This window comes from Sorex fumeus, unplaced genomic scaffold (genome assembly GCF_029834395.1).
Source record: "Sorex fumeus unplaced genomic scaffold, SorFum_2.1 ptg000063l, whole genome shotgun sequence".
Taxonomy (NCBI): Eukaryota; Metazoa; Chordata; class Mammalia; order Eulipotyphla; family Soricidae; genus Sorex; species Sorex fumeus.
The window spans coordinates 69,702,758-69,720,922 of NW_026606120.1; the positions used below are offsets into that span (position 1 = coordinate 69,702,758).

The 18,165-nt window shown below is 54.0% G+C and overlaps 2 protein-coding genes across 2 annotated transcripts in view; one reads left to right on the top strand and one right to left on the bottom strand.

The window, feature by feature from the left end:
• Positions 1 to 405: 405 nt before the first annotated feature.
• ANKRD40 (ankyrin repeat domain 40) lies at positions 406 to 14,549 on the top strand. The gene is made up of 5 exons (XM_056126861.1): positions 406 to 664; positions 6,419 to 6,567; positions 7,683 to 8,162; positions 11,255 to 11,436; positions 12,249 to 14,549. The coding sequence occupies exons 1-5, from the start codon at positions 531 to 533 to the stop codon at positions 12,393 to 12,395; spliced, it is 1,092 nt and encodes a 363-aa protein (XP_055982836.1). The 5' UTR covers positions 406 to 530; the 3' UTR covers positions 12,396 to 14,549.
• Positions 14,550 to 16,589: 2,040 nt separating this feature from the next.
• Positions 16,590 to 18,165, bottom strand: part of ABCC3 (ATP binding cassette subfamily C member 3) — a 52,853-nt gene continuing 51,277 nt past the window's right edge. Inside the window, exon 31 of the mRNA XM_056126540.1 lies at positions 16,590 to 16,720. Coding sequence (XP_055982515.1) covers positions 16,612 to 16,720 — 109 coding nt within the window. The 3' untranslated portion in view covers positions 16,590 to 16,611. The remainder of the gene's footprint in view (positions 16,721 to 18,165) is intronic.

The window sequence follows — 18,165 nt, forward strand, 5'->3', positions numbered from 1 at the left end:
GCCAGAACTGGCGCAGATAAAGAAAAAGCCGCACCAAGTGGGAGGAAAAAAAAGAAAAGAAAAAAGAACACAACAACACAGACACACATAAAAAACACCAATTAGCCTTGATGCCGGGTCAACAGCCTGCACCAGAGCGTAAGGCCTTTGTGGCTCTGAACGAGGCGGGTTACTTGGCCGCCCCCCTTCCACGGCCCTGTGCGCCCCCCCACCCCCTCGCCCTCCAGCCGCCTCCCAGCTGCGCGGGGGGTCTAAAAATAGCGGCGGGCGCCCACCGGCGCGCGGTTACATAAGGCCCGGGGTAGGAACCGAAGGTGCCTGGGTCAGGGGTGTCGCCGCGAATAGGGTCCCCCGGAGCCGGCCCCGGCCAGGCGCGGCGGGGGCGGAGGCGCGGGCCTGCGGGCGCGGGCGGCGGCGGCGAGGCCCGGGCGCGGGCGGTCCCCGCGCGCTCTGCCCATGGCCCCGAGCGGGCCGCGGCGGCGGCGGCGCTGAGCGGCCCCGGGGCGCGGGGCCCGGGCGCCCGGGGCGAGATGAGCGGCCCGCTGGAGCAGAAGGAGCAGCAGGAGCGGCTGCGCGAGGCCGCGGCCTTGGGGGACATCCGGGAGGTGCAGAAGCTGGTGGAGAGCGGGGTGGACGTGAACTCGCAGAATGAGGTCAACGGCTGGTGAGTGGGGGGCGCGGGGGAGGCCGAGGGTCGGGGCCCCGAGCTGGGGACGGCGGGGGTGGGGTGGGGGTGGCGTGCGCCAGGGGCCGGCCCCTTCCCCCCCTCGCCCCTGCGCCGGGTGCCTGCGAGCCGGCGAGCGCGCGTCCGGCCCCGGCCCCGGCCCACGTGGTTCTTCGGGGCGGGCCCCCCGCGCCCCCTGCCCGCCGCCGGGCTGGGTCCGCAGGCCCAGACGGACCGAGATCGCCCCGGTTCCGGCTGCACTGGGCTCGGCCGCGAGGGGCTTCCGAGCCCAGCCCTCCAGGGTCCCGCAGCGCGCACACGCCGCGGAGCCCGCCGGGAGCGGCGGGGAGGGGCGCGATTCCTCGAGCCCCGCGCCCCCCGCACCGCCCCCAGGGGCTTGGCGCCTCGTGGGCTTCCCGTCGAAGCCAGATTTGCAGCCCCCAGCCTGGAGCCGCCCCCCGCCGCCGAACCCTCTCCAGGCGAATCAGGAGCCCCCTTGGAACACGTGCCCCGGGGGGAGGGGAGGAGGATCGAGTCTATTTCGTGGTCAGTTACTGAACGTCCTATTATTCGGCCCCCCCTTTTTTTTTGGTCTGTCCACGGGAATACGCCGCTTGGCCCTAGGTAACGTTTGACCAAACCCGTTTGCTCGCTTAGCTGTTCACGGTGTCTTCGGGAACGGAAAGGCACCAGTTTGGAGGTGGGTGGGTGCGGCCCAGGAAGAGCACTGTTTAGGCACAGCCGGGACGGGGTCCTGGGGTCCTGACTCCCTCCCACAGGTCTGACTCCTTATCCTTAAAAAAAAAAAAAAAAAAAAGCAAACGGCCTTTGCTGGGGCCGGAGAGAGCGGACCTGGAAGCTGCCAACACTGCGTCCAACTGAGCATGCCCGGCTTGACCCCTGCTAAAGAGTACCGGCCAGGTGTGCCCCTGCCCCGCCCCGCCCCGCCCCTGGCCCAAACCCTATCAGCTTAAGTAGCAGGGCAGAGCGCTTGAAACAGTTGATAACCACCCGCCCCACCCACTTTTTTTTTCTTTTTTTAAAGTTTGCAAACTGGCTTGCAATGTGTGCCTCTTCAGGGCTAGGTTTTTTGTTTTTGTTGTGTGTGTGTGTGTGTGTGTGTGTGTGTGTGTGTCTCACAAACTGCAAATCACCGTCTTGTCACTGGGAGGCAGTGAAGTGTAGAAGGAGGGATCGGTTTTTCCGACAGTTCTTTTCCATTCCTGTCCAGCTATCTATACCCCCGTGCCTGAGTCACTTAATTTTGCAGTTGCTTCCGAGGATCGTTGGGAACCGTTAGTCAGACGGAGCCTAAGTTAGTTCGTGTGTATTGAGTTTGCCCTATAGGGGCTCCTACGCACTTGACATGTGTGGCCTGCAGCTGTTGTTATTCTTTCCATCCTACAGAAGGAGAGACGGAGGCCCTAGATCCCCTCACTAAGGAGTGGAGCTGGGCCATGAACCCAGCATTAACTCTAGACCCTGTTTTCCTAGTCACCATCTGCCATATAGTAGGTGTTCCAGTGAATGTGACCTTGGCGGTACCCGAAAGAGGCGTCTCATAAGTGAAACTGGGGGAGATATGTCAGAGGGCCCTCAAGCTGAATGTTTCCAACACCAAGTTCCGAATCCGCGTTCTTCTCCCCGCCACATCCGTGCCCCCATGCCAAGCCTGCTTCCCTGAGCCCTCCCGATCTTAGTGCCTGAGGAGCCCAGCCCCAGCCCTCGGTAGTCCCCTCCAAGGTCTCCGTCTTTCTCTTCCACACCACCTCCAGGCAGTAGCAAAACCCACCATCCCCACTTTCTGCTCTGGGCAAAGTCTGACCACTTCTGCTTCTACCACTGCCCCTTTCTGGGCCCGCGTGTTGCAGCCGCCCTTGCTTCTATCCTTCTGCTCTACAGTCTGTTCTCAGCTTGACAGTTTGAGGGGTCCTGATTTAAAATGGAAATGGAGGGTAAGCCGGAGAGATAGTCCAGGGGGTTGGGCGCTTGCCTTGCAGGTGGCTGACCTAGGTTTGATCTCTGGCATCCCAAATGGTCCCCCACCCCAGCCCTTCTGTGATTTAGCCCTGAGCACCCCCGGGTGTGGCCCAAAACAACAACAACAACAACAACAGAGATTAAAAAAAAAAATAAGTGGAGAGTCTGGAGAGAGATTACGGTGGGTTAGGTGCCTACTGGGTTCAATCCCTGTGTTCCCTGTGTCATGCCAGGAGTGATCCCTGAGTACATTAGATGTGGCCTAAAACCAAAAAACAAACCCACAGGTAGATCTCTTTGCTCAGAACCCACGCTGGATGCCCTCCACGCTGAGGAGTAGCCCCGGGGTCCTGTCCCCTAGGCCTTCGTGCCCCGTGTCAGGGTTTGCCCCTTGCTCCTTTCCTTCTGCTTCCCGGTCCTTCGGGCTTTTCCAAAGCGCCAGGCAAGTCCTGATCCCAGACCTCACCTCCTGGGGGGTCTCAGCTTGGATATCATGGTAAGCCTTTCCTGGTCCCTCATTAAAAATGGCCCAGGGGCTGGAGCGATAGCACAGCGGGTAGGGCGTTTGCCTTGCACGCAGCCAACATGGCTGACCCAGGATCGATTCCCAGCATCCCATATGGTCCCCCGAGCACCGCCAGGAGTAATTCCTGAGTGTATGAGCCAGGAGTAACCCCTGAGCATCGCCGGGTGTGACCCAAAAAGCAAAAAAAAAAAAATGGCCCATATCTCCTCCCCCCTGCCTCTGGTGTTCCCTAATCTCTTTCCTGGCGAGAGCCCTTCCTCCATCATCACCTCGAATGCCATCACCTCAAATACTGTGCTGTGATGCCAGGATAACCACCTCGGTTTCCTCATCTGTAAAATGGGGGCAGTGTTAATAGTAGTACTTGGCTCCTAGTACTGTCAGTGTTGATACTAGTGCGGTTAATAGCTCCCGACTGGCTTGGAGGCTTCAGTGAGCTGGTCCATGGGAAAGCTTTGGAGCAATGTCCGACATGTATGGCATTCTGTCTTTATTAGCTGTTATTATCTTCCTACTACTAAACGACATTCTGGGTAATGAGGTATTAAGATCATTCTAAAAATCCCTTGCTGTCCAGCAGAGAAAAACAGAATGGTTACGGCTTTCGGGTTTTTGGTTGTTCAGCTTCAGTGCTCGTGACTGATAGCCCAGCGCCTCTGGCCTGAGGGGCTTCCCAGCACCCATAGGAGATTCTGGCTGCAAAATCAAGGCGAAACAGTTGTAGTTCAGCTCGAGACAGAGTCCCCGCCTTGGTAGTCATTCAGGTGTCATGCATACTTTTTGGCTTTAAGGAACAAGTGAGGGACCATGAGGAAGCCGAAATGACTGCCTGGCTGGAGGGACTCTGAGTGATGGCTACCCAGAGCCACACACGGGCCTGGGCGGTGAATGATGATCACTGGAGGCACAGGGCCGTGGGGACCGTGTTGTGTTGACTTAACCCCACTTTGTATGGTGATGCTTTAGCGAGGTGGTTTGTCCCATAATCTCGGGCTCACTGGCAGTAAATTACCTCCTTCACTCTCCAGCTTGCCACGAGCAAGTGATTTACTACTAGCAAGTGAGCACTTTTATTTCCAAAAGGGAACATATTTTTCTCATCATGCTCCATTCATTTTTGAGAGCTCACTTATCATTATAATTACTCACTTTTCAAACCTCTGCCACAGACATCCACCCGCAAACACACTCTTGACTGCAGTTTGCTCAAAATCATGATTGCAGTTGGAGCCTGCTCTGCTAAAAGCAGTGTCCGCCTGGTCTCATTAGGCAAGTATCAGCAGAGCAGCTCTGCGTCCGGCAGGTTCCTCTCGGCTGCGTGGCGCTGACGGCGTAAGGTCTAGACCCACTGCCGAGTGTATCTTAAAGGACCTGGATCTGCTGATTCTAATGAGTGACTGTCAGGTGTCACTCTGAAACCTCAGTGACGTTGCTCCCAGACCAGGAGACACGTTCATGTTCTGGAAGTCAAGAATGTGAGGATTTTTTTTCCCGGAGCCAGATGAATGTTCTAGAATAATTGCACGCTGCCCAGGGTTGTGACCCAACCCTCACTATTGAGCCTCCCTTCTATTCCTTTGACTTCGTCTCTGTTTGACTCTCTAAGCCCCGAAGATATTTGCATGGGTTCGATTAGAGAGTTGGTAAATGAGGACATTTCAAAACAGAGGGGAGAAACATATTCTCCTTCTGTAATATCATTCAGCTTTGGCAACAGGGAATGTATTTAGTAGCTCTGCAGCCTCTCATTTCTGTTTAGATGGAGTTTTTGCCAGCATGCTAATTATATTTCTATGCAGCATTAAAATAATAGCCCTTCAGAGTGTCCACAGTCCCTTCCTGTGTGTACAATATTATATAATTAGCTTTATTTAAATGAGTCTGATACATTTAGAAGAGTTTGTTCTTCGAATTTTTTGGTAATGGATGTACATATTTAAAGTGCCTTAGGAATAAAAGTATGTGTTGCTGTGCATTTAACCACATGAGTATATGCTTGTAGCCTCTCTGGAGAGCTGAAGAAAACCACTTATTTTTTTTTTCTTTTGGGCTGCCCCCAGTGGTGCTGGGGGCTCCTCCTGGTTCTGTGCTGGTTTGGGGGGGGGGTGGCAAAGGGTCACTCCCAGTCACGCTTGGGGACCTTGTGGAGCCAGGGATTGAACCAGGACCTTCATCCTGCCCGTTGAGGTATCTCTCTGGCCCAAGAAGCCAATTTGAAAATTTATTTTAATTTGTTATTATTTAGAAGGGGGTGGTTTGGTATGATCCCAGACCACAGACACCCAGTGATACTCAAGGCTTACTCCTGGCTCAGTGCTCAGGGATCACTCCTGGCCGGGCTCAAACCCTCCTTGGCTATGGTCCTTATGCAAGGTAAGCCCCTTACCTGCTCTACTCTCTCTGCCTTGAAGCCAGCTTTTTCAAAAGTAGAAAATTGGACATTGTTTTATTTTACGAAGGTAAGAAAAAAGAGGAAGCGAGTGAGCAAGTGATATTGAGATGGAAATATCTACCATAGTAATAAAAATTTCAGAGGCAGAGCAAGCTGTCAAGAGGAGATGGTTAGCAGCCTGACAATACTTAATCTTTAGACATTTGATGCATATAAAGTGAGTTTCATAGCCCCTAAAAAGAAGTGTGGAAATGTGGAAACATTTTCAAGAGACCGGGGCAATCTAATGAAAGCTCTCCTGCTAGAGAACGCCCAGCAGTGCCGTGTGATTCAGCGGCCGGCCCCAGCCTGCTGGAGGCCACTGGAATGAAGACTCTGAGGATAATTGAGTTTTTCCCAGTGGCCAGAAATGAAATCTTAAAATGCATTTCCACTATATTAAATATTTTGATCATCCACTTTCCAGAAAGCACAGGTGAGATTCCCGGCTTGGCGTTCTGGTTCCAGCTGGATTTTTAAGGGGCTGACTTATGCTTCGTTTACTTACGGCTGGAGCGATAGCACAGTGGGTAGAGCGTTTGCCTTGCACGTGGCGAACCCGGGTTTGATTCTTCCATCCCTCTCAGAGAGCTTGGCAAGCTACTGAGAGTATCCCGCCCGCACAGCAAAGCCTGGCAAGCTACCTGTGACGTATTCGATATGCCAAAAGCAGTAACAACCACTCTCACGACGGAGACGTTACTGGTACCCGCTGGAGCAAGCTGATGAACAATGGGACGACAGTTCTACAGTGCTTCTTACATGCCGACTTGCAGTCCTCCTTTGAGTCACACCTCTCTCCCCTTCCTCGGGACAGGACCTGTTTGCACTGGGCGTGCAAGCGCAACCACGGCCAGGTGGTCTCTTACCTGTTAAAGTCGGGGGCAGACAAAGACATCCTCACCACCAAAGGAGAGATGCCCGTCCAGTTGACATCAAGGAGAGAAATCAGGAAGATCATGGGAGGTAAGCTCGTGCGCGGGGTAGGGGGCGGGGGGCGCAGGTTTTAATTTTATCGGCTGTGACCTTGATGCCAAGCAACCCGCTCTTCTTCCCCTCTTCCTTCCCTTTGCTGTGGCATCTGTGACTGGCTCGCTCTCTCCCCCTCCCCCCCTCCCTCCCTCTCCTCTCCCCTCTCCCCTCTGCTCCCCTCTCTCTCTCCCCCGTCTCTCTTCCTCTCCCTCTCTCTCTCTCCTCTCACGGTGTTGACCCCTTGGGTCACCAGCATTGGCGCTGCTGGGACAGAACTGGGCATTCAGGCCGGTGCCCAGGAATTGAATTTGTGCCTCAGGCCTGCAACGCAGGTGCTGTACCACTGAGATGCATCTCCAGGACCCTCAACTACTCTATTTTATTCATTTATTTATTTTGGCTTTTGGGGGGAGGGGGTCACACCCCGCGACGCTCAGGTTACTCCTGGTGCTGCACTCAGGAATTACTCCTGGCAGTGCTTGGGGAACCAGATGGGACGCCGGGGATCAAACTTGGGTCAGCCGCGTGCAAGGCCAACACCCTCCCCGCTGTGCTCTCGCTCCAGCCCCCAACTCCTCTATTTTAAATGCAGCGGGTAAGTTACTGTGCAGAGGTAGTAATGCCACCTTGTTTCTGGACAGGTAGGCATCATAAGGTAGTATTCATCTCATCTGGAAGACTCCTGCACAACAAGAAGCTTCTTTTCTCTTCACGCTTGAGACAGGGAGATGGCTTCAAGGGCTGGAGGAGAGGGATGGGGGTAGGGGTTAAGGGGGTGGGGAGCTCCGGGTTATATCCCCAACACCGCATGATCCCCTGTGCACTTCCAGTGAGGGGCTGGCCTGGCATGTGGCTGACCAGGGTTCAATCCCTGGCATTCCATGTCGTCCCCTGAACCCTGCCGGGAGTTATTCCTGAGCAAGGGAACAAGCTCTGAGCACAGCTCGGTATGACCCCAAACAGAAGACTGGCCCCAGGCTTGAAGTTGTAAATAGCAAACACTGATCAAACTATTTCTCCTGTCCCACGGGAAACTCACTTTCACAAGACGTTCTGCCCTTGGCAGTTTTCAGAGGGCTGCAAACACTCTCTGTGCTTTCTTTTTTAAGTGGAAGAGGAGGATGACGGAGATAACCTGCCCCAGCTGAAGAAGGAGTCAGACCTGCCCTTTGTTCCCAACTACCTGGCCAACCCGGCCTTCCCTTTCATCTACACCCCCTCGGCAGAGGAAGCAGCCCCGCTGCAGAATGGGGGCCCCTCCTCCCCCCCGGCCTCACCCCCGGCGGACGACTCCCCTCCAGTGCTCTCCCCTGGGGACCCTCCCCTGCTCGGGGCCTTTCCCCGTGACCGCACCGCTCTGGCTCTGGTTCAGAACGGGGATGTGCCTGCCTCCTCCGCCATCCTCAGAACACCCGAAAGCACAAAACCCGGCCCTGTCTGTCAGCCCCCTGTGAGTCAGAACCGCGCGCTCTTCTCCGGCGCCTCCAAGCCGCCCGTGTCCCTGGAGCCCCAGAACGGGCCACAGGCAGGAGCAGCACCAGCCTTCCAGCCGTTTTTCTTCACTGGAGCATTCCCGTTTAATATGCAAGGTGAGCCCCTGCCGGCCAGGGTCTGGGGGTGGGGGGATGTGGGGGGGACTTGAGCTTTTCTCCCTAGTCCTTCAGGGCTGACGCTGGGATTGACGGATTGCTTTCACCTATAATTACAAACTTACAGGAAGGTTGTCGGACTCTGATCCAGAAGTTATCGTTTGCTCTTTAACCCTGAAATGCATGTGTTTCCTGAAAGCCAGGGAGGCCGTTTCTGCACGCCCAGCACGGTGGTTGGCGTATGGGGACTGTCACCGGCTCTCTAGTGCATGGTCTGAGTGGGTTTTTGTCACACCCGCTAGAGCCATGCTTACTCCTACACCCCTGCCTAGGTTCACCTATTGCATTTCCGTATCCTGCTGCTTTATTCTCCTTTCACCTGAAATATTTTCTCATTTTTGGTCAGTTTGGACCTCCGTGTCTTGAGCATTCCAGGCCAGTTTACAAGACTCTGATTTTCTGTCATACTTTCCCTGTTACTTGTATCCTGCTGTCAAGAAAATGGTGCCCTTTCCTTCTCCGTTTATCTTGAGAAGAATTCAAGCTTCGGGGGCTGGAGAGATAGCACAGCGGGTAAGGCGCTTGCCTTCCATGTGGCCAAACTGGGTTCGATTCCCGGCATCCCATGTAGTCCTCCCAGCCTACCAGCAGTGATGTTTGTGTGGCCCAGAAACAAACAAAAGAATTAATCAACTTCGGGGCTGTAGTCCCTGAGCAAGAAGTAGTGGCCCCTAAGCAGTGCTGGGTGTGGCCCCAAAGCCTCCCCACCCCAAACAAAGAAAATGAAATAAAAATTTACCAACATTATTTTCTTTTCTTTTTCAAATTTTTTAATTTATTATTTTTTTTTTTAAATTTTTATTAGACACCATGAGGTGCAGTTGTAGACTTACAAATTTTTGTGCTTGGGTTTCAATCACACAATGATCAAATACCCATCCCTCCACCAGTGCCCATTTCCCACCACCATGGATTCCAGTATCCCTCCCACCCCCCATACCCCCCTGCCTCTGTGGCAGGGCATTCCCTTTTGTTCTTTCTCTCTTATTGGGTGTTGTGGTTTGCAAAACAACATTATTTTCTTACTGGTTTTGAGGCCATACCTGGCGGTGGTTGCCGGTGACTCTTGGCTCAGTACCTGGGGGTTGCTCCAGGCAGTACTTGGGAAACTGTGTGGTGCTGGGGACCCAGTCCCTGGCTTCTGTATTAAACGCATGTGTTCCAGCCCTCTGAACCCTCTCCCTGGCCTCCTCTTACTTTTAAGAGGGACAAAAAAAAAAAAAAGAGGGACCAAACCGGGGCTGGAGCGATAGCACAGCGGGTAGGGTGTTTGCCTTACACGTGGCCGGCCCAGGTTCAATTCCCAGCTTCCCATATGGTCCCTCAAGCACGGCCAGGAGTAATTCCTGAGTGCATGAGCCTGGAGTAAACCCCGTGCATCGCCGGGTGTGACCCAAAAAGCAAAAAAAAAAGGTGGGGGGGGGGGGGGCAAACCCAGAGATCCTTGGAAGATTCCACCCAGCTCCAGGGCTTAAACTGGGCTCCACACAGGCATGTGCTCCCTGGCCTATAGTTCACAGATTCTCACTGGGCTGGAATCCATCACTGTCATCATTTTAATCTCCCCATTATGCTGGGTTTGTCCTTGGGGAGCCCCTCTACCAGTTCTGTGTCACTTGGACGTGTAATGTCACTCTCAGAGCACTTCCTTCATTTCCAGAGCAGCTGATGTTCCAGGGCCTGGGAACATTCTCCAAGATGCCCTGGTTCTTTTTTGGAGGAGGATGACCAAGTGTGGGTGCGGTTGATCAGTGCACTCTGCTTCTCGGATCCTTTCCTCCAGGTCCTCTCCGATTCGTGCCAGCAAAGACAGAAAGGGCACACAGACACACTTGTAAGCTTGTGAACGAGCTCAGAAATTAGGGGGAGTGTTGGGGGGCACTTGCCCTGCACGTGGCCAACCTGGGCTCTATCCCCGGTATCCCATATGGTCCCCTGAGCACGCCAGGAATAACTCCTGAATGCGGAGCCAGGAGTAACCCCTGAGCATCACAGGGTGTGACCCAAAAATCAAAAAGAAATTTGGGGCAGGCTGCTACCGTCCAGACTCACAAATAAATAGTGTCTCTCAGCTCCTAGAGTCAAGATTTGCTCCGTATTGAGGTATATTACATTCAAAGTATAGTTAAAGTTGTTTTCTTAGTAACTTAGGGCTTTTTTTTTTTTCTTGTTTACTGTTTATTGCTGGCAGAGTCTGGCAAGCTCCCCGTGGCATATTCGGTATGCCAAAAACAGTAACAAGAAGTCTCACAATGGAGACGTTACTGGTGCCCGCTCGAGCAAATCGATGAACAACAGGAGGACAGTGCAGACTATTTATTGCAAGGACTTCTGTATTCTGTAAATACCTTGCAATCTGTGATGTCAGGTACCATATCCTGCTCATGCCTTCTTTCTACCTCTCTTCTCACCCTGCTTCTGTGTAGTGTGATGCTCAAACCCATTCTTAGCTGTCCTCAGTTTAGTAAATGATCCTTCTCTTAGCGGGCGGGGGGGGGGGGGGGCGTTGTCTCCTTTGCCTCTTGCCTCTGATTTTCTAAACCAATCTCTGGCGTCACGGTCACGGTCCTCCCGTTGTTCATCGATTTGCTCGAGCGGGCCCAGTAACGTCTTCATCATGAGACTTGTTGTTACTGTGCTTGGCATATCGAATATGTCACGGGGAGCTTGCCAGGCTCTGCCGTGCGGGCGAGATACTCTCGGTAGTTTGCTGGGCTCTCCGAGAGGGGCGGAGGAATCGAACTCGGGTCGGCCATGTTGGCTACGTGCAAGGCAAACGCCCTACCGCTGTGCTATCGCTCCAGCCCATCTCTGGCGTAGCAATAAAGAACTGGGCACAAGAAAGGGCGCTAAAGAGCCAGGACTGCAGATGAGCACACACTCGTGGTGCCTTCTTTTCTCTCTGGGTGGCGTGGAGGCCGACAGCGAAGGGTACAATTTCGTGTAGCCATCTTCTAGAAAGGGGGTCTCGGGTGACCTCAGCGGACTCTCCCAGAGCCGTTCATTAGCATCTCTTCCCCCTTTCCTCCCAGAGCTCGTCCTTAAGGTGAGGATTCAGAACCCATCTCTTCGAGAAAACGATTTCATTGAAATTGAACTGGACCGACAGGAGCTCACCTACCAACAGTTGCTCAGAGTGAGTTGCTGTGAGCTGGGTGTCCATCCCGATCAAGTGGAGAAGATCCGAAAGTTGCCCAATACACTCGTGAGAAAGGTAAGCGCACCCTGCCCTGTCCCGAGTGACCGCCCGTGCTCTGCCCTGGGAAGTACCCGCGTCTTTGCAGTTCTGTGAGTCATAGGTAAAGAAAGGAAATAGAACAGAAAGGAGCAAAGGGTAATTTTCCACATGTAATCACTGGCATTTCTTTTCCTCCGGCTGGGTTAATCGCCACGTCGGCAGTTTTGAAAGCGGTGGAGAATTTCTGAATTACCATTCACACGTACCAATTTCCCGTTGTTTCTGGAGTGCTCTGGAAGGAATCTCCTAGTGCACCATCAGCTGTCCCTTGTGTTTGTGACCTAAGGACCACACCAGATCAGAGGCAGACCCACACAGATACCCATGTGGTCATCCCGGGCTTCCTGGTGTGCCTGGGGCGGGTCAGGCGTCTGGCCTCTTGCCCGAGGGAAAGTGATCCCTGTGTGGCCTCAACCGTTGCCGCAGCCAGCCCTTCCCAACCCTAATCCACTGCCAGGGCTCCTGTAGTGCCACTGATAGCGCATTGGCATTGCTTCCTCCTGTCCCCTTCCCCTTTTTTTCTTTTTTTTTGGTGGGAGCGGGGAGTGGGGCTTGGCTTTAAAATAAGCCCAAGAGACTCGTATCAGCACAGAACCCCAAACTCACAGTTTCTTTCTGTTTTGTTTCTGGGTCACACCTAGTGGTGCTCAGGGGCTACACCTGGTTCAGAGCTGGGGGCACCATGCAGTGCTGTGGACCGAAGCTGGGGTCCCGGAGGCCGCTGTGCCTCCCTCTCCGGTCTCTACCAAGTGGTTTCTCTAACCTGCTCAACCTGATTTTGGTTTTAGGACAAAGATGTTGCTCGACTTCAAGATTTCCAAGAGCTGGAACTGGTTCTGTTGATCAGTGAGAATAATTTTCTGTTCAGGAACGCTGCGTCCTCTCTGACAGATCGGCCTTGCTACAACAAGAGAGCTTCAAAACTGACTTACTAATGCAGCAGGGACTTCTTCACTGAGTAGCGTGACAGTTTTGCGTCACCTCTGGGCCAAGGACAAGCCATTGTCCCGGGGGGCCCCTGGTGCCCCTGTGCAGTCCACACTAACTAAATCACTCTGCCTAGGTAGGGCGCCCCGACCCCGGCAGCGGTGCCATTCTTCCAGGCCTCTTGGTGCACAATAAACCTATTGCTTGAAGCTGCGAGCAGCGGAGAAGTGGTGTGGAGAGGCAGCCGCGGCCGGCTCTTGACTCAGTGTGTTTTATGCGCCGAGTGTAAGAGTTGTCTGAGCAGAAGCCGAGAGAGAGCAGAGCCTATTTCTAGCCACTCCTGTTGGCGACAGCGCACCTGAAGGGCCAGGGTGCGCGTCTCTCTCGGCGGTTCCTGCTCACACCTCTCCTGCAACGCGAACCAAGTAGGGAGGAAAGTCTGGGCAAGCACAGGTACCATACCGGCCGGACAAATTTTAGCGTGACTTGTGACTGTGAGGTTTCCTATTAACACATTTATAAATGTTAACTCAGGTTAAAAATATTTAAGATTTCAGATACCTTATACCAGATCATTGTACATAGGCTGTTAACCAAAAGAGCTCCCCCTCCCCCTCCCCTCCATCCCCCCTCTCCGTGTTTTCTTTGTGAACACACCAGTGCTTCTGAGAATCCCCCCGCGCCCGCTCCAACAGCCGGCCCGGCACTGAGCCCTCGCTGCCACCAGAGGGCGCCCTGCGCCTCCCCAACGCCGAGCCCCTTGCTCGGGAGCGCGCTCGGCCAAGAGCACAAACGTCCTCGCCTGTCCACCGTCTGCGCTCTCGTCTTCCAGTGGAGACAGTAAGCAATTTTTGAGGCCGCCTCTGTGGCTCTTTTAAAGGAAGGTTAGAGTGAGAAACCGAGAAGAGTTAGCATCTTTATTTTTGTATCAAAGATAAAGGTTATTTTGAAATGATTAGAATTTTTACACAACTCCGCCGTTGCAAGCAAATGGTCCGATCGCTGGGATTCCCCCTACCCCACCCTCCCTCCCTGACCCACTTAGCAGAGTCAGTGGCAAAGGGGGGGAAGGGGGTCCAGCAGGCTTTGTTCTGGAAAGGCAGACACTGGATCAAACTCCTGAGCATGGCCCTGTAGGTTCTTTAAAGAATGACTTCAAGGTCTGTGTTTCCTCTCCTCCGTTGTCACTAATATGGAAGGCCACTGAGCTTCGGGAACGAGGACGCACACACGTAGACAAACCCGGGCGCAGGGCTCGGCGCCTCCCTGCTGTCTGGTGCAGCTCCCCCCCCCCACCCCAGAGTGCCTCGATTTTCCAAAGAAACTGACCCCCCCACACACACCTGTGTTAACTCCTGGAGCACCTGGACCCAGGGAGAGCGCCGAAGGTCGGTGGCAAGAGGAGGTGGCCAGAGGAGGTCGCACTAAGACCACAGCCCCCCACCGACGTCAGAGCGGTGTTCAAGGCCACCCTCAGGGCAGCCCCCAGTTCCTGGTGTGACTCACCTTTGTCCAGTGTCCGCCTCGAAGAGCCAAGGTCACTTACTGCCCCTTCCCTGAAGTGCTTTCAGGAAGAAACCTTTGTGTTTCAAGCAATCAGACGGTTCTCTTGTCTAGCTAGACACGATACCCCTTTTAAATTTTCTTTGCTTGGGAAAAAAAAAGTTTTGCAGTGTGCACTGATCAATGAAGGCCGGTTTTTATCCTGGAGGAAATCAATGCAGTATAAATTCACGTTTGAATCACTGGGGTTACAGCTCTCTCAGCCATTCAGCTCAGTTAGATTCTCAGAAGCAACAGCTGCGGGCCAGGGCATTCCGTGCAGGGGGGCTTGACCCCCCCACCCCCCAGGTCTGCGCTCTCCAAAGCCCTCTGTAACCCCCAGATTCCTGTGCACGGAGGGGGGTTAAGACGGCACAGTGGCTGGTCGGTGATTTCAAGTCTTAATCTATGCATTCAGAGAAATATTTTTATATGGCTTTGTGTAATTTATAACACAGCTTTTTTTTAGCTCTGTGAACTGTGACGTCGCCCCTCCCCCCACGCATATTTAAAGCATGTGTTCACATTGTGTGTAAACATTCATGGGAGCGCCCTCCCTGTGCATTGCTGACTGTTCAAACATCACACAGATTATTAAAATCAAATATTAACCGACTGAGCCCAGATTCTTTCATTTTGGCCCCCGAATGGCACCGTCCTTCCCATCCGAGGGGGTTTCAATTGCGGGACCTTTCAGGGCCGAGCTGCTCGGAAGGAGAATAGAACGGCCCTTGGCCCACCTGCGCCTCCTCAGGCCTGTCAAGTGGCCCTGGAGACGCGTGCCCGCCGCTCCCCCGCAGTCGGCCTCGTTTCCCCGGAGAAGCTGAGCCTGCGAGATGGAGGTCACCCTCTTCCAACCACAGTTTTTGATTATCCTATTAACTTGACACAACTGCGCTCTCCTCCGGGCTGTCAGCCCCTGTCAGGGCCTCAATAAGCGGAGAAGCCGGCTCCTGAGACAGGAGGAAACGCGGGTTTCCACCTTCCACTCTTCAGCCGAGCACAGTGCCGATGAGTCTGCGTTCCTGCCGGGCGAGGGAGCGAGCGCCTCCCGGAGCAGACGTCATGCCAAATTGGCCTAATCAATCAGGGCCAGCGCGGAGACCTTTTCTCAGCATCAGGAGAGGCAGAATAATTTGGGCATTTGTGCTCTCAGACTTGCTCTATCGTCGGGACGGAAGACTGCTTCCACACGCTCATAAACATCCCAGGCAGAAACCGCCTGCCAAAAAAATGTGATTAACCTTTTACAAATGGTCCTGCAGCACAGGCTGCCCCGATGCATGGAGAAAAAACCAGATCAAAGTAGTCACGGAGGGCGCAAACATTTTAGGGAGGGGGAGCAAACAAGCCATCCCTCAGCCACTCCACTTCTCGAGGCTCGAAGAATGGAAGTGAGCCAGGCCACCTCCCAGTGAGGGAATCCACTCCAGCTATAAGCCCAGGCCATAGGTGCGCTGACCCACCGGAAGGAACTCCTTGCCTTGCTCAAGAAAGCAAATTTGGGGCTGGAGCGATAGCACAGTGGGTAGGGCGTTTGCCTTGCACGCGGCCGACCCAGGTTCGATTCTCATCATCCCTTATGGTCCCCTGAGCATCGCCAGGAGTAATTCCCCTGTGGAGAGCCAGGAGTAACCCCTCTGCGTTGCCGGGTGTGACCCAAAAAGCAAAAAAAAAAAGTAAATTTCAATTTTGTTCCCCCACTCATCCTGTGGGCCAGCCGGGCCTCTGGGGGGCCCCTGTGCCCTCCGTGTTCAGCTCCAGCGGGACTGAGTTAAGACAAATGGCTCATGACCTCTTTGGCTCTAGGGGGACCGTCTTGAACAGGACTGCTTAAATGAGGCACCAGGTGAAGCACCAGGCATCCATCAGCCCCCTGGAGGAGAAGGCTGAGAGGTCCAGGGAAGCACAGCTGCTTTGCCCAGAGGCCTCGGGCAAGGGCCTGGGTCTTTGACTTCCCCCTTTTATGGTACTTACACAGCAGTGCACGGGCTGCTGCCGGGACCCCACAAGTTTTGGCCGTGAAAACAAGATTTGTAACCAAAATCTCTCAGGGTTTGAAGTTTTCAGAGAACCCAGCCGTACAGGTGTGTACAGAACACATTCCTGCCTCTCCCCCTTCCCCCGCTGGGTCCCCCACAAAGTCCCAATTCCCAGATCCCGTGGAAAGGCAGAGACGGGTAAGACCGGTGTAGACAGCATTCACCACGTTGCTTTATTTCATCAGTGCCCCATTTTTAATGGATTCAGGCCAGCACCCCAGAGTACAGGACTCCATTCCCAGGACAGCCTGGCTGGCAGTCTCGTGTTCCGAAAGGAAAATGCGATAATGGGGGAAAAAATCTTCAGAGTAGAAAACATGAACAATCACAGGGGCAGAGGGGGGTCATTCTATGCAACACTGAAACAGGACAGTGAAAATGATACCAGATCGGGGAACTGGGAGGCTGAAGGGTGAGTCTGGCTCCACCTCGAACTAGCTTTAACCTTGGGCACAACAGTCAGTGCTGGACATCAGTTCCCCAACCAAAGCACCGAGCTCTTGTTCACCAGTGAGGAGCTGTCCACAGGCGAATCGGAAACAGACACCTGCACCTGTGGTCTGGGACAGGTCACTGATGGCGTTTGTTCCCTTTTGGAGGGAAATTGAGGAGGGTCAGGGGGAAGTCCCAGGAAGATGGATCAGGCCAGGCCATCATCTCGGGCCATGCTGTAGAAGATGCCTCTGGCTTCGATCAAGTTGGACGGAGAATCAAACTCCGCTATCGTCCCTTTGTCCAGAACCAGAACCCTGGTCAAAGCAAAAAAAAAAAAGTGTCAGGCAGGCCCATCAGCCCACACTCGCTCTCCGAGCCCCGCCTTGCCTTTTTGGGTACTGTGAGACCCTGCGGTGACGCTAGCCCTCTGCGTCATGCAGCCCACCAGCAAGGCGCGTGCTCACCAGCCGGGTTATTTTAGCTGCTCTGGTTGCTCTCCTGGCAAATTTGAGGCGATTTCTGGGATCAAATACGAGGTCCTATTCATCTCTCCTAGTCGGGGCTCCAAAAGCCTTCCCTAATGAGCCCTTCCCCTGGCCGGGGTCAGAGGACCGTGTGCTGGGCCCCGGGGGCTCCCATCTGCTTTATGCCGGCTCACAAAGGCACAGTGGGAGCCCCGGCCGCAGCCAGGGCTGACCCCAGAAATCTGGGACTCTGCAAGACTGGCTGTTGCCGGCATGTGGGCCCCTTCTCCACTCCCATGCACACACACATAGACACAGATGCACACATAGTATACGAGTGTGCACACAGGCCTACAAGTGTGTGTGTGTGTGCACGCTCAGCACACACACACACACACCCCTGGGCCTAGGATTGAAATTTTATGTTGGTGTGTGTGTGTATGTGTGTGTGTATGTGTATGTGTGCCTATATGTGTGTCTATATGTATGTGTCTATGTATATCTATGTGTCTGCATTTGTGTCTGTGTATGTGTGTCTGTCTGTATGTGTGTCTGTGTGGGGATGTGTGTGTATGTATGGATATCTATGTGTATCTGTATGTGTGTGTCTGTATTTATGTGTTTGTCTATGTGTGTCTGTGTGTATGTCTGTGTGTGTGTCTGTGTGTATGTCTGTATATCTGTGTGTCTGTGTTTATGGGTGTGTGTCTGTGTGTCTGCCTGTGTGTATATATGTCTGTGTGTATGGGTGTGTGTTTATGTGTGTGTGTATGGGTGTGTGTCTATGTGTATGTGTGTGTGTATGGGTGTGTGTCTGTGTGTGTGTATGGTGTGTGTCTGTATGTGCATGGGCATCCATTGCCTGGAATGCTCAGCCAAGGCAGGACCAACAGTAAGCTGGCCCACCAGCCCGGCTGGCCCAGAACGGGCTCTCTCATACCTGGGGAACTGCTCCTCGCTGGGTGTGGACCGTATCAGGGGCTTGCAGGAATGTGGCGGGGTCAGGGGAACAAGTCTACTAATACGGGAGGGGCCAGCTCACACCTCCCCAGGCAAGCTTGAGGATGAGGGCCGTCCCCCAAAGTCCTTGAAGGGGGACCCAGGGAAGAAGCTAGCATTTCCCAGGATGCCCTGCACGGCACCCACTCTCTACGACCTTTCTTCAGCAGCTGAGAGACATTTCCGGGTCCACTGAAACAGGGCCCCAGAAGTCTGAGCAACTGCCAGGGACAAAGGCGGCCCTCGGGTCTCCCCGACACCCCGACCTCCTCAGGCAGAGTGGAGCCCCACCGGGG